This window comes from Colius striatus, chromosome 3, assembly GCF_028858725.1.
Source record: "Colius striatus isolate bColStr4 chromosome 3, bColStr4.1.hap1, whole genome shotgun sequence".
NCBI lineage: Eukaryota > Metazoa > Chordata > Aves > Coliiformes > Coliidae > Colius > Colius striatus.
In genome coordinates this window covers 4,305,001-4,331,634 of record NC_084761.1, presented here as the reverse complement: position 1 = coordinate 4,331,634, position 26,634 = coordinate 4,305,001, and the positions used below count along the sequence as shown (strand labels likewise).

Here is a 26,634-nt window from a genome sequence, read left to right as displayed (position 1 = left end):
TGTTCAAAGGATCTGTCAAGTATTTTTGCTGGATGTGCTTAATCCTAGAGCTTTCAGACACAGCTTGTTACCTCCTTTCCACTTCAACACAGTTTTGTGATGTATTTATGAGGCTGAGACTAAACTAGGTCTGCTTGGAAAAGGTAAAACTTAACAAAAGGATATTTTCACCTAGTTAGATTGAATTCCTGTTAACCATCTCAAAGGCTTTTTTAACAACCTGTGATTGCAAACAGAGGAGCTATGTGAAACAAGGTAGAAAAATAAGCATATTAAGTTTTCATTATAAAATTTGGTAGTATTTGCAAAGGATTATAGTCTCATAGACGAGATCATAAATAAAATGTATGTTTTACTATCAAGACATGGCAGGAAACGGTGGTTAAATGAAACAGAAGAGCAATATATCAGTGCCATAGGTCTGAATGCAACTCCGCTTATTGTAGACAAGTGGTAGGATGAAATTACTTCATTATCTGAATCTAGTTTTGTTCAGGAGATGGTTATCTTTCATACCAGAAATTCAACGCTGATGTTGGCAGCTGCTGTTAGTCTCAGAGATCAAGTGGAGAAATGAACTGAAATGGGCAATTTCCACCATATCTACAGGGGGAGGGATATACCTCCATCAGTGAATCATTCAACTCGCTAGCCACTTCTACACCCTGCAAAGCATATTTGAAAATAGTTATATCAGACTTAAGGGTGGAGCCAGAGACTTCAAATTACTATAACAGTGGTGACCTGGACTTGCATCAGCCACCAGAGAAACAGAGATTTATTGGAAAGCACTCCAAGATACCTTGGGAAGGGATTTTGTGAAGAAAATAGAAGGAAATGGAGGTAAAGACACAGGGCTCTGAATTCAAGCTTTCAGTTGTATGAAGTACATCAGACTTAGCAACCTAGTAATTACTTAATCCCTAAACACTTCCAAAGATAAACTCCAAAAACCAAATTAGTGTGACAGAATGTTATCTATCTACTGTTACATGAATGAGAAGCACTATACCTGTGAGAACCGTCAATCCTTACACACAGGGAAGACATCAGTTAAGAATATGTCTAAAGTTAATGATCCTTGACTGTACAGGAATGGTGTACATACGACAAGCAGGAAAAAGGAGTGAGTCTCAAAAAGTGAATTAGCTTCACACAAAGATTCAGGTTTGTAGGTAGTGGTAGAACTATTGCATTTTTGTGCTTTTTAACAGAGTTTCTAAGCTAAAAGGAAAGTATTCTTTTGTTTGTTGGTTTCCTGAAAATCCGTGTTGCATACAAAGGCACAAACAAAGCAGGATATTTATAAGACTGAGTAAAACCAGCACTATTGCAAGAATTTTGCACAGTGATGCTTCTCGTAGTTTTCAAATAAGGATATCACTCGTAATCTTTGTAAACTTTGAAAGTAAGAAAACTCAGACATCTGAGCTCCCACTTAAAAACCTTTCCTTCCCTACAACTTAAAAGATTGCACACAACTGTGAAAAGTAAGCCTGCTTTTCTATTACATCACACTGCCATCATACACCATCAAAGATACAAATATTCTGAATGTAATGCTATTGTAGATTCCTGCACCAAACACATTCTAAATTACTCATTTTGCAAAACAACACTGTCACTCCTTTAATATGTAATTGAAATAATTATGTATGATTTAAAGTGGCTTCTCATGTCTTTAGTAATAGAAAATATGTCTTTCTATCCTTACAGTTGTCTGAAAACCTTTTCGAGTAGAACTTTAAAAAAAAAAACAAACCACAAGTACAATATTTCTGTTTCACATTCCCACTCTGTGGATATCTGGTTTACGTGTTTCTTCTTCCATTTGTTGAATGTCCATTAAGTATATGTCATTGTAAATAGGAAGGGCATGAGAAAATCTCTTCAGTGACAACTGAAATGTGCTACATTTACACCGTTGTACAGCAAAAGAAAAACAAAACACTTTTTACTCAACTTTCAATAGATATGCAATTATGAAATTGTTTAGCAGTCAGCTACCACAATGATGTAACTGCTGTCCGAGCCTTCTGAGTGCATTTGCCTTTGCTGCAAAACACTGAACACAGGCTGCTGAGAGCACAGACTATTCCCGTCTCAGGCTTCATGCGGGAGAGATTTATGAGCCCATTTGCTCCCAGCAGTCTGACCCACTGCTCTTCTGCTTGAAGAGTACTACTTCCAAACCATATTTGGAAAAATAGGTGGTGTGCCCATTACTTAAGTAAAAATGATGGCAGCTTAAGTCAATCCTCTGAAAGATATGAACCACACTGTTAAAACAGTATGCATACTGCCTACTTTGTAAACTTGGGGAGGGTGGCAGTAATTTTTGGCAGAGGGGTAGGGTACAAAGTCACAAGCAGAAATGCCTTAAATCATCTCTACATCGGCTGCCAGAGCTAATCACTCAAACATTTACTGTGTGCTGAGAATCCTTAACTTTTCAACAAGAAATTACACTTATTTCCAAGGTAGGGATATGAAACGCAGTGAGGTTTCACAATTTGTCCACAGTCAGGCAGCTCTTGAGGGGCACACTTGAAATTAGGATCCAGTAATACTCATTTACAGACATTAACTGAAATTCTCTCAACCATACCATAGAAGTAACATTTGCACCCCAGAAGGTTCAATCCCTCAGGTATTCTCAATATTAAAGAATAGGATTTCAAAAGTTATTTTAAATAGTTTAAAATAGGTTGGCTTGTGGAGTGCTATTTTCAGCTTCCCAAGGTTTTTATTGCCTTAGGACTTGATTTAGCAGTTCTGAAATCCTAAATAGGCTTTGTTAGCATACTAGCAATTCTCTTCTGAATGACCACTTTGTCTGATGGTGTATGTCACCTCCATAACAGAAATAACCTTCAGACCTTTTTAATTTTGTTTCTTCTGTAGAACAACTTGAAAAATAATATATTACTTGAGTATTTGCATATTCTTTCCTTTGATTTGCTTGAAAGAAGAGCTGCTCTTGGTCATACAGGCACAGAACTTGTGAAGGAATGCAGAATTTTCAGACTGTTTCTGGCACTGATCCACTGCACTGCCTAGAGCAGATTCCTGTCTCTTCTCCTTGAAGAAACAGAGATTGTAGGGGATGCCTACATCTCTATCACAAGTGTTGTCAGGATTACAGCTTCTAATGGGGCTTTGAAGATGAAAATTCTGCTAGTTCAATTTTTCTATTTTCACATATACTGTAAACACACTGTTCTCTCTCTCCACAGAAGAAATTTTATCTTCTACATGGTCAGTGAAGATCACGAGTGAAAGCTCAGTAATATGCACCAGTTTGTTCACATCAGACTCTATTCAGTATTTTAACTTCATATCTCTGGTATGTCAACTTAATTAGTTATGGGGAATATAATAAAATAGAATATCAGATGTAGATCTCCAAACATTTTCCAAGCACACTCCTTAAAAATCATATCTTGGATTTTGGACTGCCTGAATAAACATGGTCAACTGTATGAACTTTTGTGGGTTTATAATTCAAAACAGTAAAAGCAAAAGTCACAGGAACGGATCTTTTAAAATCTACCTCATGTTTCTTACCTCACGGTCATAAGCTACATCCAGCTTCTGAAAGTTAAAAGAGTAAAAAAAGATGCCCTCAACCTCCAGGAGTTTGCAAAGCACATTTACTTTAATATGCTCATGCTCCATGTCAAAAACATCTCTTTAAAAGTACTTCATACCATGCATCACATTGAAAGTTGCAAATATAAGGTATCTGATAAGATTTAATGGCCTCTAGGTATAATCAGTATAAAACCAGCATAAAAGAGACTCAGTATGAATATAAAATGTTTAAACCAAATGTGATGAAACCTCATGGGGAATTCTGCCACACATGCTGTCCTTTCTTCTAGGAGGTCCTTCAGCTGTCTACCTTCACTGGCCTTGTAGGGGGTACAGAAAAGTGACATGGAAAAGAAACCGAAGCATCGGCATGCTGCAGCTGTGTTTAACCACTGTGTCAATGAAGCAAGCTTTGATCACTTCTTAGGAAAAAGCAGTGACCTGTCCTTTACCAAGAGCAATTTCTCTTTTGATCTGTATGTTACACTCATTTAAACTGAATTCCAAGTGTTAGTCTCTTTTTTAATACTTAGTTATAAAAATATCACATAAACAGATAAAAATTCATGACACTGGCAAATCTCCACTCCAGTTATTTTATATTAGCAGCTGTATTCACTTGGTAACTTTGAAAGATGTCTGAAGTAGGTTCTAATGTACTGCAAAATCTGCAGTAGAAAGTAGCAAGTACTGTATATATCAGCTAAATATAACTATGCTATTTATCTATTATTTATACTTTAAATATCATACCTGCCAAGGCAAAAGCAGAAATGCCCAATCATCACTTCTACATTTGTCCCAGTATAATATTAATTCCACATGCAAACGATATGTAAGTATGATACACAGAATTCTACAAAGCTAAATATGAGTACCCCAAAGTAGCAATTGTTTCAGAATCATTTACCATACATCTTTTGTAGGTAATAAAAGATAATTACACTCCCAATTGATTAATAGATGTCCATTAAGAACTGAACTATAATCTGCCTAATTATTGCAATTCAATTACTTCGCAGTTGATCAGAATAATTTTAGGCGTTGCAAACCTGGGGTAAATTTCCAGAAAAGACAGATTAATTCTCCCTCCTCAGAGTGTAAGACAAAAAATCGTCCCATTGGACAAGATTTGAGACTATAAAAAATGATGATCACAGATATCAAAGTTACAAAATCCTAAAAATAAATTCATTCTTAAAAATCAATATTCCTCTAATATCTGACCTGCAGCAATTACAAACAATGAAGCAGACATCTGGACTTACTGATTCCCATTTTCCTACTATTCCCCACCTTCAATCCCTGAGGATTATTCCACCTAACACTACAAAGAGGCAGATTCCAAAATCACACTCTAAAATGAAAAGATTTATGATTCTTTCTTTCCAGTGATGGAGTGTATGGTTGTGGTCTGCATCCATCCCTAACCTAAAATAGCTAACTCAAATAGGCCTCTAAAGAAGACATGCTTTGCTTCTTCCTAAGCATGGATCCAGTACTGTTAACATTTAGTTCTAGATATTCGATACAAGTGATGGGAAGTTGCACAACACATTTATCCCGACTACTTTAACAGTAGATGAAGATGTCATTATAGTCAAATGACATATTCCTCACTTTTGCTATGCTGAACTCAGAATTTTTAGTCTGCATTTACCCAAAATAGAATAATTCCAATATGACACAACCTACACCAACTCCTTTTCATCTGAAGGCTGCAATCCAGAAATGAAATCTTGAAATCATTGCATATTAATTTGTATAATTTACAATCTCTTCCTCACAGAAGGCATCTGACCAAGTAAGAATTATTCTTTCCCACCTGGCCACATTTACATTTGCTATGATGATCCAGTGATTTATTTCAACTGTAAAACATGTTATAAATTTGTATCAGGACTTCTGGAATCAGTTTCTCCATATATTCACTTAGATTTGCCTTTTCTTCTCAAGAATAATTGCCTGTTATTTAATCTCCTATATCAAATACTCTAACATTTCTAGATAAGCAAGATTTTAATGCATTTTTAGTCTCAGTTTAAAACTCTTTTCTAAGATGTCAGGTACATTGAGCACTGACCTGTTGAAATCACTTATTGCAAAGCTATTCTTTGCTATCAATTTGGGACATGAACAAAGGAAAGAGAGAAACTTCCCCGCTCTTGTATTTGGTATGGACCAATGGCAAATTAAATTGCCGTTCTTTGGACTAAAAGAGTTGACAGCATTAAGATGTAGCCATTTCCACATCTCAGGATAGATTTTCAGAATTGGTATGAATTAAATAACAAAAACAACCCCAAATATTTCATTTTGCAGTTCTGAACCTGTTCCTAGTCTGTGTGAATTTCTGAATAAAAACTCTTCATAACTGTCTTAACAACATAGTGATAACAAGAGTAAGGTATTGCTAACAAAGCAATATGTAAAATCTTCACAATCACTTTTTGTCTGTATCAAAGCAAGGGTCACAAAGTGAAACAAGAGGAATGAAGATACAAGGTTCAATTCAAAAAAATCCATATTTTTCCAAGATCTGGATGGCTAGAAAGACTTAGCTTGAATGGAGTTGATGGCTCTATGATTCTTCTGATCTATAGACTTACATCTAGTCCTGAAAAGGAGCTTTAAGGCAGTTAATTTTAGAAGAGAAATATATACACCTTGTTTGGTACCTGTACACCAGGTGACTTTCAGTTTGGAAAAGTCTAGGTTTCATTGTTGGCAAATTCTTAACACTTCATACATTTGCAGCACAATTTTAAGATTAGCAGTACTTCAATATTAGAGAGAAGCAAATGTAATCATAAGTAATGAAAGAAAAAACCTTACTACTTCTCCCCTCATCATACTCAGTGTTATAGCATGGACAATATTAGCATCTTGCTACATCGAGAAGGATAAAACACTTGAGGCACTTAGCCCATTGGCAAATTATGCTTGGGGATTTCTAGATGAATGACTTGAATCTTTGTTTACAGCCTTTCAGCAGAGTGCTCACTGTTTACTCTGGAATTAATCCAGGTCCATAAAACTAGTGATACATCAACGTAACAGATGTGCTTAAGTGACTATGAATTATAAGGCGATTTACTTTACTTATAAAACGCAGTAACTGGTTTTAAGTCAATTTTGACAACCACAGTCTGTAACTCATCAGTACCTCATGTATTAATTACTGTTAGTGGACTAGTAATCATTAGTTCTAAGGACTTCAAAAAGTGACTATATGACTTTCAAAAGTATCTCAACTAATAAAAGAACTAGAGTTGGAGCATAGCATCCTAGTTCTTCGCATAAGTAATTTATCCCTATAATATCACCATGTTGAAAACAGTCTAACTTGTGTTCATCTCACACTTACAAAATGCTGCAAAGTAAATGCAGTAAATTTCTTTATCTTCAGGATACACAATGAAGCCCAAGGCAATGCTAGTGCTGCTCTCTAAAGGATCTACTCAGCAAATAAAATGCAAGCTTTGTTTAACAACTGTTAATGCATTTGGCTTTAGAGGCTTGGTTAAGATTGATTTTCATTATTATCTACTTTTCTAACAAATTTGTGACTTTGTGGCTGCTTGCAACTTAACTATGAATTCTTGAAAGTTTTTGAAACATATGGAAGAGTTCTTTCTCCTTCAGCATTTGATTTCATGAAAACTCTTTCAGAGAAGGTGGTATGAACTGCCACATATTAAATACAAAAAAACCCATCTATTTTAAAATGCTTTTTCTTCTTTTCCTTTGATGCTGTCTATTGTAAAACTTTTATAATACTGATCATAGAGAACTTCTTTCTTCAAAGCTAATAATATCACAGAATTGATAGCGGAAGCTAGAACTTTAGACTTGAGACTGAAACGTCCTGAAGAATGTACTGAAAATTTTTTGCTCTTGCCCCGGTTTAACCCCAGCTAGAAACTAAGCACCATGTGGCCACTCGCTCATTTACACGTACACATACACACACATCCCTCCCTCTCACCAGTGGCACGGAGGAGAACTGGGAAAAGAAGACAAGTCATGGGTTAAGAATAGTGTAACAAGTAAAAGAAAACAACAATAACAAATAAAAATATATAAGAATAATTGTAATGCAAAGGAAGATAACAAAAAGAGAGATAGATATTACCCAACAAAGACAAGTGATGCACAGTGCTGTTGCTCACCACCGGCTGGCCAATGCCCAAGCAGTGATCTGTCCTTTCTCACCAGCTCCTCCAAGATTATACACTGGGTGTAATGTCCTATGGCATGGAATAGGTCTTTGGCTAGTTTGGGTCAGCTCTCCTGGCCATGTTCCCTCACAGCTTCTTGTGCACTTCCTTGCTGGCAAAGCAGTGAGAAGTCCTTCACTTAGGATAAGCATTACTTCGAAACAACAAAAACATCCCCATGTTATCAGCGTTGTTCTCACACTACATCTGAAACACAGCACTGTAAAAGTTAACTCTATTCCAGCTGAAACAAGGGCAGCTCTCCAGCTTGAAAAGTCTCTCTGTATGATCTGTTACAGCCAGCAAAGATGCTGATTGCATTTTTCATCACATGTAAGTTTACAGGTCTGGTGTGGAAGCAGGTCTCCACAGACAGTTCTGTAACATTACACACAAGTTGCCTTAATTAGTCCATACTTGTGTTCAAGAATCTACAGGTAGAAACACTGTGAGTTCCATTATGTGGAATAACAAGATATCAGATGGAAGCAGGTCTCCCACAAAACATACCGTATGGTTTGAGGTTTCACAAACTATTAGGCTGGTTTAACTGAAGGTAGGGCCAGAAGGTAACTTTTAAGTATGATAAAACCTGAGTATATCTAGGCCCTTAATGTAAATATATGCATTCTGAAGTAATACATATTTGTATTAAATTGTCAAACTATATTGTTACTCTAAGTATAATATTCCTGAAATGCCTTTACAAAGCCAGCTGGAAACCTTGACATTTCATCCATATTGTTATTTATATACATATTTACTGCTGCCACCTGCTTGTAACTTGGCTCATACCATGAAGCAGTACATTTCCCTTGTTTCATTATACTTTGACATTTCACTATAACTACATAGCTGCCCATTTCTCAGTTTCCAATTGCTCTGCAGCCGCTCTTGAATTACATTGGCTTAGTAATAGAATAAAGATCTTTCTCCGTGGTAGTACTAGCCTCTTTTTTTTCATACCCAGATGGCACAAATCGCTGCTGGCACATGTAACAATTACAGCACAGCTTCTGCTGCTTAAATGAACCCCCATAAACCCCACAGAGTTAGATTAGATTAGGGAATTGGGAGGTGAGGAGGAGGTCTGGCCAGTGGTCTCAGCTGAAAGAGATAAGTATTTGCTACAGCCCGCGTATGGCTGTGATGAAGTGTATAGCATGCTAACACTGGATGTTCAGTGAGTCTGTTCTAAGGAAGAGAGGAAAATTAGCTAATAAAGTTAATCAACTTAATTTCATAATCAGTATCCCAACACCCCTTTTTACTATTATTCAAATAACTGGGTTATTTGAACGCCTCGTGACGGCTCACAAAACTGTCCCTTTCCAAGGAATAATGCTGGAAGCAGCTGAAAACAGCAGTTACTGAGAGAAACTCAATCCATTACTCAACTTTACCCATGTTGTTGCTTCACTCAGACCATCAAGTGAATCCATCAGCTCTTTGCTATTTCTGAAGGAGGCTGAAGACCACAATCCATACTCTCAGATATTTTTAAATACATATTTTTAAATACAACTATGTGAAAATAAATATTTTCAGTTCCTTTGTGCATTCCTCTGAGTAGAAATGCCAGCAACGGAGCATAGTGTAATGGGATTAACTGAAGAGGTCCTGTGAGAACACTGAACTAAGCTGGTTTGGAGAAGGAGAAAAACTCACTATGAGCCAACATACTTGATAGACAAACGGTGTTTCAGTGTTCTCAGTCCAAGAGTTTGCCATCAGCCATTTTAAACATACAAAAGGAAAACTACAGTATGAAAATCTTTACATGTCAAATAAATCTTTTATGGCTTCACCAAAGTTATACTGGTTTAAATTTAATACAAACTAGAACACATTTTTGCATGCATACATCTGTGTGTGTGTGTATGTATATATATGTCTAATTAAGTTTTAGGAAAATCATCTAGTCACTGAGTGTTTAAAAGATACTAAAATTGAGGGATCAAATATATGAAAGAAGGATAATAAATATATCAAAAATCATTGTGAAATTATGCACATTTAGCATTTATATAGGTCATACAAAATAATTTCACATATTCCTAAGAAAGCACCAGCTCTACCTTTTCCTCATCTTTGTCCTGATCACAAGAACAGAGGAAGTATTTTGATGTATTTCAAAAGGCCAACAATTAAGAGATTTATCGTAGCAAAGGAGAAAAGGAAGGAGCTTACTCTCTTAACATAACAAATGGTTAGTTCTTCCCATTGATTGAAAAGAGAGTTCATTAAAAAAAAGCCCAAACTAAATCTATAGAGTGTTTAGACTACAAAATCATTTATCTCATGGAACCTCTAATATCAAACGTTAACATGGTAACTTACAGAAACATATCTATTACTATTAAAAATATTTTAAGTAAGTACTAAAATTACTAGAATTGCACGCAAAGCACTAGATTCTCCTGCTGTCCTGATGACAAACATCTCAGGACATGATGGGAAGAGGCAAAGACTATTCATTTCTCACAAGGCACAAATGGAAAAACAAAACATAGGAAACTCAAGCAACTGGAGAAAACAATCTTCAGTTTGTAAACCGCATTTCTATCTTAGCTGGGAATGAGCAAATCCATCCTTATTCAGTGTTAAAAGAAAAGCTGGGCTTCAAAAACCAGCTTAGTTTCTAGCCTCTGTTTAAGTCCTGGAAAATTAACCTTTTTTTAAAAGGACTGCGAGCTCTGACAAACTTCAGCTCTTCTCAAAATTTGGCTATTTATTTCAGTATTTAAATTTGGATCTATACAAACTGTTAAGGAAGATGAGAGGAATTTTTTCTGATACTGGAAATAGGAGTACATCCCATCTCACCAGTGACAAGAGCTTCAACAAAAACTTCCCATACCTTCTTCCTCATGGAACTGAGGATTCTGGAACGAAAAACTAATACACATCTACCCAAAAGTGAACCCCACAGAACTTTCAGGAAAGACATGTATACTTAGGAACCATCTACCCCAGTAACAGGAACTTAACTGTCAAACACACACATCTAATGGGAACCTGTCACATTCTAAACACAAACCAATATGGATGAAATTAAGCAACAAGGCAATTAGAACAGGCAAAGTTGCTTCCCTCCTTTAATCAAGAATTCCAAAAGTTGAATTAACATAAATGAAGCTTTTTTTTTTTTTTGCCTTGAATTATGGTCCTCTATGTCCTTCAGAGAAGCTGACATTGTGCTGCCCTAGAGAATATACTGAACACTTCTGTGCTTATGATCCTTACTGTTTGGATTAACAGCAGTACTTGAAAACAATGAGAAAATTACATTAATCAAAATCAGAATAGAAGCTTATTATTTTAGTCTTCTTCAGAAATGACCTGACCTGCAGAAAATCTAACATTGTATTTTTCTTTTATCTAAAAGAATTTACTTTTTTGTCTGAAGAGAGTGTTAAATATATCTGTGATGACACCTACCTCTCCCTGCCATTTTGCTCTTGAACTTATTCCCACATGGCTTTTCAAAAGTTAATTTGGAGACAGAGATGAAAATTCTAAGTTTTGAAGTGAGACACAGAATTTTCCCTTCAGTCAAAGTAGGTACATTATCTCTGCAAATGGATAAAGCAGTATTTTCTCCAAATCTCCTAAATTCAGTTCCTGTTTATAGTACTGATATACGTGGCAAGTTTAGCAGAAATCGCTTTAATTTCTAGCTGTATGGAAAACAAATGCAGATGCAGCAGGAGGTACAGAAGAAAGAGCAGTGGTAAAATGAGTTGAAGACTTGTAAAGTATTCACGATACCTGAGGAAGAACAGTTAAGCAATACAATATGACCTATTATAATACGTGGAAATAATATTTTTGGAAGTCCACTAGTTCACTTAGGCTCTAAAATGTGATGGTAATGGCAGAAGGTATATCCCATTTATTTAAAACTGAGAGGAACAAAATGAAACAACATTCACTAGAGTCTTGATAAGAAAAAAAATTGTTGAAGTACTCCAGTATACTCTGAAGTACACTGGGAAGAAATAATTGGACGTTTTGGTTGAGATGGTCATATCTGATTTGATTCACTGAGTTGTAATTTCAATTTGATGATGTATCAAATAACTTTTAAGGAATGCTCTTTATCAATCTCTTCATTTATTAAGACTTCAGTTATGCACATTCTTTGCAAGTGTTTTGACTCATTTTGTTACCTTTAATGCTACACAGTTTTAGGTTATCAAGTTCTGTTGTTCTCCCCACTACCTCTAACAAGTAATTTTAGCTATTCTCTTTACAGCTTCTGCTCATGTGAACATACTTTCTTCCTCATTCTATTTACCCTATAACAGATTAAGTATTAGAAAAAGAGATAACTGAAAGTTAGATTAGGAGAGAGAAACAGCAAAATTAATGCATGGGAGAAATAAGAAGTAGTAGCTAGGAAAAAGAAAAGATGAAATTAAAACACAGCATAAGAAAAACGTTATGATTTAAGAAATAAAATCCTGGGAGAACAGAAACATGTCATTCAAAGTTTTAGTCTCACTTATCATGACTTGCATTTCGATTAATATAATGGAAATTTATTATTATATATGAATGTGATAATCTTTGAATTCATTGATAAATGTGTTTCTGCTATTTACTAATTAGAAATTTGGAATGCAACTGTTCATCAGTTGCTATACTTTATGAAGTAACATTGTTTTAAAAGAATACTATCTTAGTTGTTTTAATTTTAATTTCCCCAAGTACTTTTTTAATTTAGCTTTGTAAAATCCAAGCTTATGTATTTATCTTCTCTCCAGCACAGACCTCTATTTGTATTTTAAAGAAAATGATACATAAGAACAGGATTCAAACTACACTTAGAAGTTAACTGATCAAAAAAAAATATCATTTTTCAAAGAAGTTATGTTTTTCTCAGACTTTCCAAATAAAACTTATAAAGAGGAAAAAAAAACTTGACTTGATTTTAATCTAAGACAAACTTTCACACTGTTGATGTGAAATCCTATAGCAGGAGCTCAAAGCAAGGCTGATTTACACCTCTTAAATGCAGCTGCAATGCATCTGCAAGTTTGGAAGAGGAGAACAGTCTTCTATATGCAATAAAAGCTGCTACCATGTATTTTTGTAACCACCTAATGTGGATACGAGGAAAGCCATACTGGATAAATTAAACATAAGAAATGCTTTTATTGATAGTTCTTCATATTAACAATAGATATATTGGAAATATCAAATAAATGGTTCAAATGGAGAGAATCTCAATAAAAATTGTATTTTACTTCCGAAGCTAACAAACTGTCAATGAAATAACATCAAAAGAAATCCATATAATTAAATATAAAATTGAACTACCAATATAAGCCTTAGAACATAAAAGCATCAAACGATGAATGAATTTTTTAATCCATTTTTGCATTAGAACAAATACCAAATGGTGCACGGTAAGCCTTCCTCCTCATATCCAAACACAGGCTGTGTGTGTAAACAGCTATACATGGCAAGCCTTCCTCCCCATATCCAAAGACAGGCCGTGTCTGTAAACAGCTATACATGGTAAGCCTTCCTCCCTATATCCAAACACAGGCTGTGCATGTAAACGGCTATAACTGGACGCAGACACCACCATTCCGTAATCAATTCAATGGGTGACGATAGGAATTTTTAGAAAGCATCATATACTGGTCACGGAGTCCCCTCTCCTGACAAACCAAATCTTCCCTTGACATATATGCTACCTTATTTATTCAAGTTTGTGGGTACAACAAGCATGTGGCATGTCTTCTATTAGCAATCAGGTCTTACAATCGCTATTGACAAGCCGGACAACAATCCAGTCTCGTAAAAGATTCATGACACAACTTTGCACTCTCTACTGCTTGCTTTCTCATAAAACCAGTGCAAATCCCATCAAAAATTTAGCAGAACCCCTGCCTCATCTGTTTAGGCCTGAAGCTAGTTGCAGGGACAACTCATTAGGGACAAGCTCATTAAAACCAGCCCTGGAGCAAAAGCAGTTTGCGAGTCTCCTCATTTTTATTCACTTTCACCTAGTCATTCGAGTTTCTTGTGTTTCCCAATACAGAGCTTCTAATGATTTTGTACAATAAGCAAGGCTGTTTCTACATCCAGGGTTCCACAAATGCAGTTCCTTCTGCACACCAAAGCTGACATAGTTCTGTTCATATGTAAAGCTTAGATGGTTCCATACTGAAAGGTAGTCTCAGAAAACCTAGTGATGATTCCATTAGCAAAAGGTACCCATGTGTAACAACTATCAAACACACGCTAAAATCCAGAGAAAAAGCAAGATGTGCAGAATTAGGACGAGTAGACACACACAGGCCTGAGAACTCACTCATGCAGGAGTGTGTTTGGTATTTCATTTGGTATTTTTAGCACTTGAAATATGTAAAATGCCCAAGAATAAACAATAAAGTAAAAAAAGAAAATCAAAAAGGAAAAAGAGCAAAGAAATAAACAGCAAGGATTTCCTCTCTCCATCACAATAAATAATGATCAAAAGTGGTTTTTTGTTGTATGTTTACTTTTTCTGCATTTGTGAAGTCCCCAAGTGAAATGATCCTTACTTCTGCCATGAGCTCTACCTTGGAAACCTAGCTAATACCTTCTAAATGAGAGGCCTAATGTTAGACATCTTAATAATCAGCCCAAATTCCAATGTCTACATTCAGACAACAGAATCTGAAAATCGTGGTTATCCACAGTTCTGAAGGTTGGTGATCAAAATATCCTGGGGTGACTGCAAAAGCTTCCTTACTTCTGTCACATAATTAAGAGAACTATAAAGGTCTGCAAAGAATGCACTTCTGCCCTTAGTAGAGCGATGGCAAATCTGCTGCATCAGTACCTGTGAATTTGTATACAGAGGAGGAAAATCTCACAGGGTTATGTTCTCAAAAGACAATTGCTAAAGTTGCTTTTGCTACTGTCACATGCATGGCAAAATTACTCAGATATAGGCCCAAACAATGTATCACACTTCTGAGGAGCATCTTACCGAATCTGGGATAGCAAAGAAAGGGGTAGCAAATCTGAGGTACCAAAAGTCTCTGCAGAGGGGTTGGATTAGATGATCTCAAGAGGTCCCTTCCAACCCCTACCATTCTATGATTCTATCAGAACAGTCTGGACAAGAAGCCTGTTTTAATCCTTCCACACAGCATCTGCTGAATGTGAACCAAACTCTGCTTGCCCAGTCAAGCACTAAAGCCAAGAATGTAAACAACTGCCAAAGCAAAGTCTCTCATTCCAATCGCAGAGAGGTGTCTTTAAACTTAAATTTTTACAAGCATGTTCACATCCACTCATATTTTCACATAGCTTGCACTCTATACACAGCACTAGATACAGCATACATTCTTATTTTTGACAAGTTCATTCTCAGCTCATCTTATGCTGGTGCGTAACAATCTCATTCACAGTCTTCAGACCATCGCTCGAGGCAACACAGCATCAAGGATTATGCCATTTTTCCAAGGCAAAAGTTAAAAACAGTATCCTTTTGCTGTCTTATGTACAAGTATGCACTCAGAGAGTATTTACTTCATCTGGAAGAATTAATTATTCAGAGGCTTGCTGTCCAAAACGTGAATTTTAGTCATTTCCAGTGACACTAAGACCATGAAGTCTGTTATGTACAATTTTTCTATCAAAACCATTATTGCTAAGAGGAGTGTTGCTCCAATGTAAGCACTCTACCACACTTTCAAGTGCAGTAAAGGACCCAGCACCTCAAGCAGGATAGGTAAAGTGATGGGGTTTGAAGGGTGTTTCATGCAAAGACCACTGTTTAATTGCTCAATATACAGAATTACTCTGGCATCAACAAACACTCCAGCACAGACCAACAGTCCTGTACATGATTCTCAGCTATAGGTTAAGCAAATCAGACTTACTTTGCACTATGAAGTAGGGTCATTTAGTGAGTAGTTTAAAAAATAATTTAGCAAATAGCAAAAGAACAGTACCTTTATAATTGTTTTGTTTTTAGTGAAAATTTGACACGCTTTCTATTCAACAGTCTTCCATGGGGGATTCCATGAACTCACATTCTGGAGTATGAAACATGCACACCACTAATATAAAGTTTTAGTTGAGAAACATTATCAACCATGTTCTGCGCTATGTTTCCCCTGCTTCCCTTTGCAGAAGCTGAAAGCTGCAATATCATCAATGCAGAAACAATTACTGAAAATGAAGTTTTCTGAAAAATAAGAACTTAAGGAGTTCTTAAACCTGACTTTATCAAGTTCTCTAGCATGAGGTTTTTGCATTTCTAAAACATTAAAAAGGCCTCATTTACTTTTTCTATTAGTCTCTTGTGTCTCTGTTGAAAAAAAACTACCTGAAGGCTGGGAACCTGCATGTCTCAAGAAACATTCTGCAGATACAGAAACTTCAAAAAACATGGATTTGTAAAGAAAACAATGATTAGAAAAATGCATTTAAAGTGAGGACAGAAGTGTTACTTTTCTCTTTTAAATCCTGTTCTTAAATCTTATAAGAAAAGCTTAGCAGCACAAGGACATATTCTTTAGACAAATATTGTAAAGTCTAAGTTAAGCTTTCTCATACCTTTTCAAAGGCATCTGAGATATAATTCTGCTTTTACAGTTACACATAAAGTGCAACAGAACTGGAATACAACTAGTTACTATGTTAGCTCATTTTTTTCTAAACTTGTCTTAGAAAAACAAGTATTGTTTTGGGTTCCAAGTAAACTATAAAATACAAACAAATTCAATGTAGAGCATTTAGGAAGGATATGAAACAACCACATCCATCCATTATTGTGTGGGGGTAAAAGGGAAAGAAACAGCTATGAAAAAGTTTCATTACTGTAATACTGAGTGTTAAAAGTATAGTATCAATAAAACAAAGATGTTGGTAGGTAGTTTATATTAAGCAAAGTTACTTGTGGTTAATTATTAAGTACTGGTCTAAGTAAACCTGCTCCAAAGCACTAACACATTTACAAATATCATAACTTCTTTTTCTGAAGATGCTGGAAACACACTGATGCTATTAGAGAGGAATCAAGTGTGGGTCCTCTAAGCAAAAATGCAATGACTTCATTGAGTTTCATTACCAACACAACTTTCCCTCATTAAAAATTCCAAACAAACAGGTGCTTCACACTAGGTCTACTTCTAAAATTGCTTTCTCTTTATTCCCAGGGATACATCAAGAGCTGAGGGAGAATTCATGCAGTATAGATCAGTCAGGCATTGACAGCACATCACACTTTGACAAGCTGCTTGGCTCTGTTTAAAGTCTAAGTTAGGCTTTGGCCCATCAAGGCCATGGCTATTGAATTATTGACAGCCTCTCACTGTGGTGCAAAGGGAAAGAGTGCTATAGCCTCAGTTCAGTAAAGATGAAATGGAAACCCTCTCTGAAGCTTACTTTAGCACGTTAAAGGAGTTTTAATGGTCTTGTTTAAAATTCAGTAAGGGAATACATTACACTGATTATATTTTCACCAGCTAAACAAAAAGTTTGGGATGTTGTAGAGTTTATAAATGAGGAAAACTATATGAAGTACAGATTTGATCTACATCAAGAAGCTGACATCTTTCAAACTCATTTCAAATCATCCAGCTTTACATGCATAATTTTTCATCATTCTGTATCATTATACCACATGCAGTCAAGGGTTAACAATAACATACAAGTTCATAATTCTAAAGTACAAGCTGGTTTCCACAATAGTTACTTTCTGTTGATACTATTAAATATACAAGATAACATAACATCTTCAAGATCCGCCTGGACAGGTTCCTGTGTGACCTGACATAGGTGGACCTGCTTCTGCAGAGGGGTTGGACTAGATGATCTCTAAAGGTCCCTTCCAACTCCTATGATTCTGTGATTCTACAGTTCTGTTTACAATCTATTAACTACAGTAGTTCCACCTCTCTTTTCCTTTCCAGCTATCAAAAACACAATAAAGGGGTTTCAGTAAGTAACTGGCTAACCAATGGTTGGTTTGTTTGTCTCTTCTACCAACAGAACTCTTATACAGAACACATCACCATTCTTCTACAACTAGCTGATTAATATTAACAATTCTGATCTTCTTACATAATCTCTTTTCTTCTTCAAATTTATACCTGCCAAGCTTTACTTGTATTTTAATAGCTGATGTCAGACAAGCAACAAGCAGAAAGTTCCATCTCAGGACTATAATTTTAAATACAATGAGACTCACATCAACTGTCGCATAGACAGGTGGAAAATTATTCCACGTGGACCTCTAAAGTGCATCCTAAAAGCTTCAAAGAATGAGTACGTTTTTAAAAGAATATGAATTGATAAACGGGGGGAGGGGGGTGTGAAGCAATTTGTCTAATGTGACCCTGTACTCATTTCTCCAACATCACTTCCAATATGCTGCCTCCTGTCAAATCAACAAAGACAGTCTAACGGCACATCTAAATTTGTGTTCATTTGCCTTCTGTAGGATTATCTTTGCCACGTCAAGCATTATAAGTAAATCAAAGATGCTTCTCAGGGGCTGTAAGAGTAGGGCTAATCTCCAGACAAATATTTAGAAGGCAGCTTAGCCTGTTCTGGCTTTAATCGTTTCCAACTGATTTGACTTATTCTAATTACAGCCTTTATGTTAGAAAAGCCATTTTTATGTTGCTGAGGAGCAATTTCACTGCAAATACATGAAATTTTGCTGAGTTTCTGTTCCCATGTTGATTATGGAAATGGTGCTCCACAGCTTTCCTCTAATTAGAAAAACACACTGCACAGAACATCAACATTTTTTAACATTAATAACATAGTGACATTGTCCTTTTGTGTGTCTTTAAATAATTTCTCAAAATATGGCACCACTATGCCACTCGGGTACCATATTTGGAGCAATTCTTACTTTTTTTGCATATTATTTTTATACAAACAGAGAACAGCATCTTTGAAGAAGCTGTTTAGTAATTTAACCTAACAGAATAAGATAATTAAACTCTTGGATAGCTTACGGTGAGGTGCTTTCCAAGCCCTTGAACTTGGAAAATTCACTCATACACAAAAAAAATGAAAGATACACTTCAACAAATCAGAGACCATAGCTATTTGTTATTGTCCTTAACTAGATTTTTAGTTCAAAATTGTTTAAAAATATGGAAAGGGAAACTGTATTATATTCTTCAACAAACCCATTTTCTAGCCTCCTATGCTGTTTAACCTAGAGACATCCTGAGATGAGCGTGTGTTCTGTGCATTCTGTAACCCTCGCTGGTTTTAGCTTGAGTTTTTTAATATTAGAAATAATTCTGATGAAAACAGAAGTTTTCAGTGAAGTAGTGTGAAGCAGAAGGCTGTCATCATTATGTTTCTGAAGTGGATACTGGGTTCATATTTTTTAGAACCATAAGACAGCTACTGGTGCAAGTATTTTTTTTTTGTACAAGCTACAGTATATACTGTAATGGAATAAGTTATATTGAGCTTCAGATACACCACCTGGCTGATGGACTAGAAGAGAGGTGATCAGAGGATTTGGGGAAAACACCCATGGGAGTTTGTATGCCTCAGCAGTGACTGTATATACTTTAGATGATTCTGGGAAGGTGGGTTGGTGGGTTTTTTGAGATCATGATATCTCTCAGAAGCCAAGAGTCTTGTAGGTCTACTGTAAACATTCAGGGTAGAAATTAAAAACCATGACACTATTTACATGAAATACCATTCGCTGGACAAATATTACACCAGTTCTCCAAAGAATGCATTGGTCTTGTTTGTAAACCAAGTTTATTTTGGTTTAGATCATCACATTCTTCATGTGGTTGTTAATCCTGACTATTCAAGAAACCTCTACTGAACCCATTACAAAAGCAAAAACTCTCCGACTTACAGCTGAATGTCCAAGATCTATCCCCCCAAAGTCTAGCTATCTTTAGCCTTCAAAGGACAGAGTGAATAATAATCTTTGCCTGTAACTTGCACTCTGTCAAAACTCTAAAATTTCCCCCAACTTAAATAGCAACCATAGAAGTTCCTCAGGAAACCAAGTGAACTGATTCAGGAAAGAGCAAACCAAAAACATCTAATTTCACTATTCTATATAAAGAAGCATACATGATGATAGGACCACTGAAACCAAGTAACTTTTTCAAGGTAGAAAAGACAGCAAGCACCTTCAGATGTGATTATCTCCCACTTTGATATCCCAGTGCAACCTGATGTCTTCTGTCATTGTAAAGAAATAGACTCATCGCTGTCAGGAAATTGAGATCTTGACGCTCCTCTGAACAAAAATTATTAGAGTAGCCACACTGACTGTACAAACTTTCCTGTCTTAGGCAGGTTCTTCATGAGGTAATCCCTCCTTAACAATACCTTGTGTTTGGGACATTGAATAAAGTAAAATCCTAAGCTGTAAATATGTATTTCCCCCTCTTTTTTCAACATTGAAGAGCAAACATATTACGTGTCTGCCTGTCAGGGAAGAGGTAAAACTGGATTGTCAGACATGACAAGTTTGCTGCTAGTGAACTCTTGAGTTTTAAATATATAAAAATACACAAGTCACTAAACAATTTGGATTTTTATAGAGAACTTTTCATGGAGCAGAGGGGCTGAAGTTCATACACAGTTAAAAGAAAAAACATCCAGATATCATACTGTTATTATGTTTTACAGTTTACATCAACATCTGCCTGTAGAGATTAAGATAAAATTCTTTGCAAAAGGCAGATTATCTCTCATCTATTTGATCTTTGCCCTCAAAATACCTGACGCTAGTCAGTTTTGAGAAAGAATGCCTGACCACAGAACAAAATATATGCTCTAAAATACTAGCAACGGGGCTGAAAGAATTTTACATTAAAGAACTAATTCCCAAGAAAAATGTCATAAATTTTCTAGAGGTTTTTTTTAACTATACCATAAAAGTCAAATAAGAAAAATATCCTTGATACTCTCTCAAAGCTTCTCATTAAAAATGAATAATGTTTTAGAGTAACTCAGTCACCAGTGTAACTCCTACTACCTAGACTACCAATGTTGATAGCTTGTATAAGGTTTTGATTTTAGTTTTACTTATACCAAATTTCATAAGCTAATTGTGGATAACTTCAGGAACCAGAAGAATTGAATATCTACTCAATTCTGTATCCCAATAAATGATTGAGTGTTACTGAAAAAAAACACCCCCTCAGATATTTTAACAAAGCTAGAATCTACTTTCCTATAAATAATCCATATGCAAAGAGCTGAATTAGTTAGCTTCAAGGTCGAGACTCCATTTCCATAGCAGCAGCTATTGGTCAAACACATCTTTGCCATCTATGTAAGAAAGAAATTAGAATGCCCTATACAGGACATCTGAGGTTCCAAATGTAGTTCTGAGTTGTCCTGATTTGAATATACTCTACCACAGGATGTATTTTAAAATATTTAGTAGGCTCACAGGGAATATAAAAACATGCCAGAAACAAACCAATTATTTATTAGAGAAAGAACAGAAGACAAAGAAGTACGCTGCCATAGTTCAGTGATAAGAAGAGACTGCTTCCAAAAGTTCTTGCCAGCCAGTCTTTCAGCTTCTCATGGCCTACACCATCCCACATCCGTGTACGAATATGAGTGAACAAGATAAGGAATTTTACTTCAGTGAAATTAACCCAGAGTAAATTGGTTAGCTTCACTCAGATGAGTTTCATGATTTGGTTCAGTGAACAGCTGCACAAACACACAGGTACAAGGAAGGACAGGACTTCCTTATTCATTTGCAGTGTTATTTATTTCCCCTGGGAGGTGGCTGAGGTATGGTGCTGTATTCTTCCACCTTCTAACAGAAGCAGCCTCCTACCCAAGAGAATAATGGGAGGTACGAAAGAAGATTCAATTTGTCTGGTTGTCCTGTGTAGGCTAAAGACAGGAAAGATATATTGTGGTTTGCTATAGTTTCTAATATATACCCAAGAAAGTGGTAATTCTCTAGAAGTTCGTTGTAAAATACCACTGTATCAGTCAAAACGCCAGCCTTAGTCAGTCAGATCATTTCTGGAGTCACTGAAGCCTGCTCTCCCTTCCATTGCAGAACCATCAATGTTACAGACCTGACTTTGCTGAAGCTCAGTCTGGGCCTTAATAACAGAACTGCTCATTGCACTATGATTTTTAAAAACCTATGTCAGAAATTACACTCTAAAAATACTTGACAACTAAGTCCAATCAAGTACACTAAAGCCTGACCATTAAAGGAAAAAGAAGCACAAGTAACAGTAAAGGTCACTGTTCGATGTTCCATGTCTGTGTTATTCATGATACTACAGTACAACACAATTCAATTTTACTCTTACAGACCAAACTGAATTTTCTCACCTGGAAATTGCCAAAGAAGGTTTATTCCTTCTACCTCCCTCCTTAACAGTTTTCACATTTTTATCCTAAAATCACAGACCAGGCAAACAGGACATCACAACAGTATTTGATCAGTCACTATGAAGCAAGGAACTGCACTTTGAAGGAACCAGAACATCAATGTGCTAACAGAGGATTCACTGAAAGACATGTAAAAGGAATTGCATGCCAATACCATACATCCCAGGGACCTGGAGAGTCTGAAACAACAGATAGAGCTGTGCTTCATTTACGATTCACTGGGCTTCTGGATACACTGTAGGTACATTCTGAAAAACAATATAGTCCTTACCCCTTTCTGCTTGATGCATTTGGGTTTTCTTTCCAGAGGCAGTGGGAGAGGTGACTGTGTGAACAGTTTTTATCCTGATATAAGACTCCCAATGTGTTTGGAGCATTTACTTGGAACTGGAAATCACTTCTAGCCACATTCTAAACTGTGGGACACCACTGCACACCCTGGGAGAAATGCTGTGTGACATGAGACTAGGTAAGGCATGAGAGATTTCAGGGATGAAAGAATAAAATCCTGCAATCTTCAATTTTAGAATTAATCTCTGGGTACACTATAGCAAGCTGTTAATATGAAATCTGAACTTATCATTCAGATTTCATTTGTCTCATCATTTTTTTCACCATCACTAACATTACTAACAGCCCCGTTCCTTCAGCGCAGCGCTTTTGTACACTTCCATACATCTATGTGGACATCATACATTTCCAGGCTGCAATTCTACTTCTGTGCTACAATCCTTAATTACCTCAGGCCCTGAAAAAAAGACAGACAGGAAAGAAATTTAACAAAGTTACCAAGTCTATTAATATAATAGAAAAATCTACCTTGTAGATAAATCCATTATCTTTACTAAGTTTAAAAACATACAAAAATAATACTTTGTCCTAACACAATAACAACTCATCAGAATTGTGGAAGTTTAAAATTTCAGCTCAGCAGCACTTCAGAAATATCAAAGCATCTCCTTTTGTCAGAAATATGGCACAGAAAAAAAAATTAAAACCTCTTACGCAATGCCCTTTAATAAAAAGGAATTGGCAGTATTTCACCTTACAACTAAGGCACACTTATTACTTAAATAAGCAAAACAGATTTTAAAGTCCTGGATATTAAGCAGACCTATAGCTCTGGAGGTCAGGCAGTAGTTCACAGCAATGTGTCTTGTGAAAAGACGACATGCATTTTCCATGCTTCTGCATCTAGTAACTTCCAAAAGCATGAAAACCAACTCAAAAGTAGTTCTGAAGGGGATTTTTTTGCTTATGGCTTTATAATACCAGAAGCTCAGCAGCTTCTGTATAATATAAGGTATGTAATTTTTTAATATATAGTATGTGCCACAATAAAATCCATCAATGAATACACAACAGAAAACAGTTTATTAATCTGTCTTCCATTTCCAAGAAAACAAGACAAATGATAGATATTATTCCTTATGTGAATTTATGGGATATGCTTTTTGCAGTCATATTAAAAGTGAGAAAACACAACGTATAACTGAAGGCAAAATGTAAGAACTAAAGAGTTAACAGAATTCCTCATCAAATCTTTTCTGGCAAATGGGTTCCATATCAGAACTCCCTTACATCTTGTATTCCTTAATGATCCAACCACACGTTTCCAAGGATTTAATATAAGATCAGAAGTTTTATACCAGTGCACCGTATAATGGGGATGTTCTTTCTCTAGAGTTGACAGCTACAGACAGGACAACAGCAGTATGTGAAATGAAAAACAAGAAACAGGGACTTTGGAGTGACCTGATTTAGACTATTGTTACTGCACTATCTGCTTTTGCCAGGCAAATAAAAAGAGGTATAAACACTGGCAATGGGGTTTTTTCCATACTTTGTACTTCTCTTTAGCTTGAAAATAGCATTCTGACACAGTGAAAAAGAAGGTTTATTGTTTTTACATAAGATATTTGCTTGAAGATGTGCTGACGAAATATATGATTGACCTGAGACAAATTCAGAAATTATGAAACATTTTACAATTTCAGGATAGACAGATGCATTTATTTATCTATCTATTTATATTTGTGTGTATTGCATATAAAATCATTCTCAACAATCTAAAAGTGGGAAACTTTGTCCTGTTTATTTGTTCTTATCCTTTAGGAAGGAACTGTGACTACAGCTGATATTTTTGAGGGTTCTGTGTCTCTCCATAGGATGAGCTGGCTGAATTCAAGCCAACACTTAATATGTGTTTTAACGGTCTACTTAAAATTGTTAGTGCAAGTTAAATATATTTTATATGTTTCTGAAATATACTTTATCAGCAGCAAAATAAACCTTAAGAACAGAAAAGGAGATAAAGAAGTTTAAATGATAAATGGTTAGGTAAGCATTCAATAGCTACCGACGTCACCTCTTTTGTTATTTGCATTTCAACCCATCTAGCAGAGAGATGTTTTTGTTAACTGTCACTTCTGTATTTTTGCACTTGAACTAGCTATTACTTAGTCACAGTTCCTGTATAACAAACATATGCTTACCATAGACCCTACAAAGCTAAGAAATTGTGTTTAAAACATTACATATACCCAACTCTATTTCATGCATACTGTGAATCTTATAAAAGGACATTTACTCAGTGACCTGAAAAAACAAACCCAAGTCAGTCTGCTGTTGGACACTTCTCAGTTCGTCACTAGAGAATTCTTTTAATTCCATTATGATGCTTCTTTAAAACAAATCAATTAAAATAATAAAGAATTCTATCAATGAAGCAGTAAAGCACAAAACAATGTTAAGTTTTCAAAATAACACTTATACAAGTCAGGACAAAGACTCTCTATCGTGCTTATAAAACAATAAATGACAACTAACCCTTGATATGTCTTACAGGTGGGCCAAAATAAGTTATTTTGAAGTTTTCATGCAGGTCCTTATCTTTTTTTTCTTTGTAGCTAATACTTGGGAAAGTTAACTCTTCATTATCACTCCTTCTTTGGTGCTGTTCTCATTTGTGAATGTATGTCGTTATCACTTCAAGAGTATTACCTTAGTTACCTTTCACCAGGACTGCAATTAAAGTAATGTTTAGAGAAAGTGGAGTCCATTTGGCTATTGATGCAGGAAGAAAATTCTCTGTAATTTTAATCGGGGTTACATGCATGTGCTGCTAAAAGACCAAACCTGTTAGTTTCATTATTTTGCTTTCATCTGTGTGTATTCTGCTTTACACTTTTTGTTCTCTAATTTTAAAAATGCTCATTGTGATGTTTTAAAAGGAATAGCAAGTAACATTAAAATAGCACTAGAAGCTGAATACTGTTATTAGATAAAAGTGGCTCTAATGCATTAGGAGGTGTTGAGTTAATAGGAAAACAGCTTTGATTCACTAGCCTCTGTCTAACGTGCCACTACAACAGAAGTAAAAAGGCAGTAGGCAACTCCCCTCTAATCACCTCCTGTTAGCTGCAACTATAGGCAAATTGCTAGTGAGGATTAAGTGGGGAGACTATCACAGGATCAGTGTCAAGCAGAAAAAAGACTCAATTTGTGAGCAATCATGACTCCCTAATCACTTCTCTAAGAGCTTTAGGAATTACTAACAGTACTCTTTAGAAGTGTGGACACATCGTAAGTACTGACCTACAGACATAAGGAATCTTTTTACCACAAAATGTATGATTATGAGAGATAGAACAGTTAACTATATAGACAATAAAACAAATGGAGGCTAATAATATAAATAATTTGCATTCATCAGTCCTGTACATTCTTCAGATTACCATATATGCATGTCAAGGTTGTGAATGCAAACTGAGATAAGCTAAGACTTGCATAGTTTGGAGGCAGTATTATGAACAAATTTGGCAGTTATAACGTGAAGAAAATAGCCGTACTACTGCAAAACTGTTCTACATATAAACAGTGGCAGAGTTTCTAGATATTTTCAAGCAATTGTTACAGAATCAATCCCTGACAATTAATTTATTTCTAGTTACTTTTAGTAAAAAATACAAAATGAAAAATGCAAACACCTACCTACTTAATTTGGAGAGAATCTTACCAACTTTATTCTTTTACGTGTCACAATTCTGCATAAAAGTATAAAATTCAACACAGACTACAAGCACAAGCTTCGTAACACATAACAGATCTATAATTGTCAGGGTCTAAAAATCAACATGAACAATAAATGATACTATTTTAAAGATCACAAAGTTTTACTCTGCCTCTGTAGTCTGAGGTTCAAGACAACTGGCTTGACTGCTCAGTAAAATATTAGATTTCTTGCTATTGTTTTTACGTGACCTATTTTCTTAGCATCAAAAAGATCTAAATTAATACTTAGCCACACTTAAACCAAACCAACCTATGTTTCAGCATAAGACATTTTTCAAAGCTACTATCACACTAGCTAATTGTTAAAATAAAGCAATACTTGTAACAGCCACATCAGGCTTTTTCTCTCTGCAGC

The 26,634-nt window shown here is 35.7% G+C and overlaps 1 protein-coding gene across 9 annotated transcripts in view; it reads right to left on the bottom strand.

Annotated features, from left to right (window-relative positions):
* The window catches only part of RBFOX1 (RNA binding fox-1 homolog 1), a 1,234,970-nt gene that overhangs the window by 167,047 nt on the left and 1,041,289 nt on the right, over positions 1-26,634 (bottom strand). The window contains exon 5 of one of the 9 annotated variants that reach the window (XM_061991823.1): positions 3,829-3,843. The exons of the other annotated variants lie outside the window; for them this stretch is intronic. Within the exon in view, the coding sequence (XP_061847807.1) occupies positions 3,829-3,843 (15 nt within the window). The remainder of the gene's footprint in view (positions 1-3,828; positions 3,844-26,634) is intronic. 9 annotated transcript variants of the gene reach the window in all.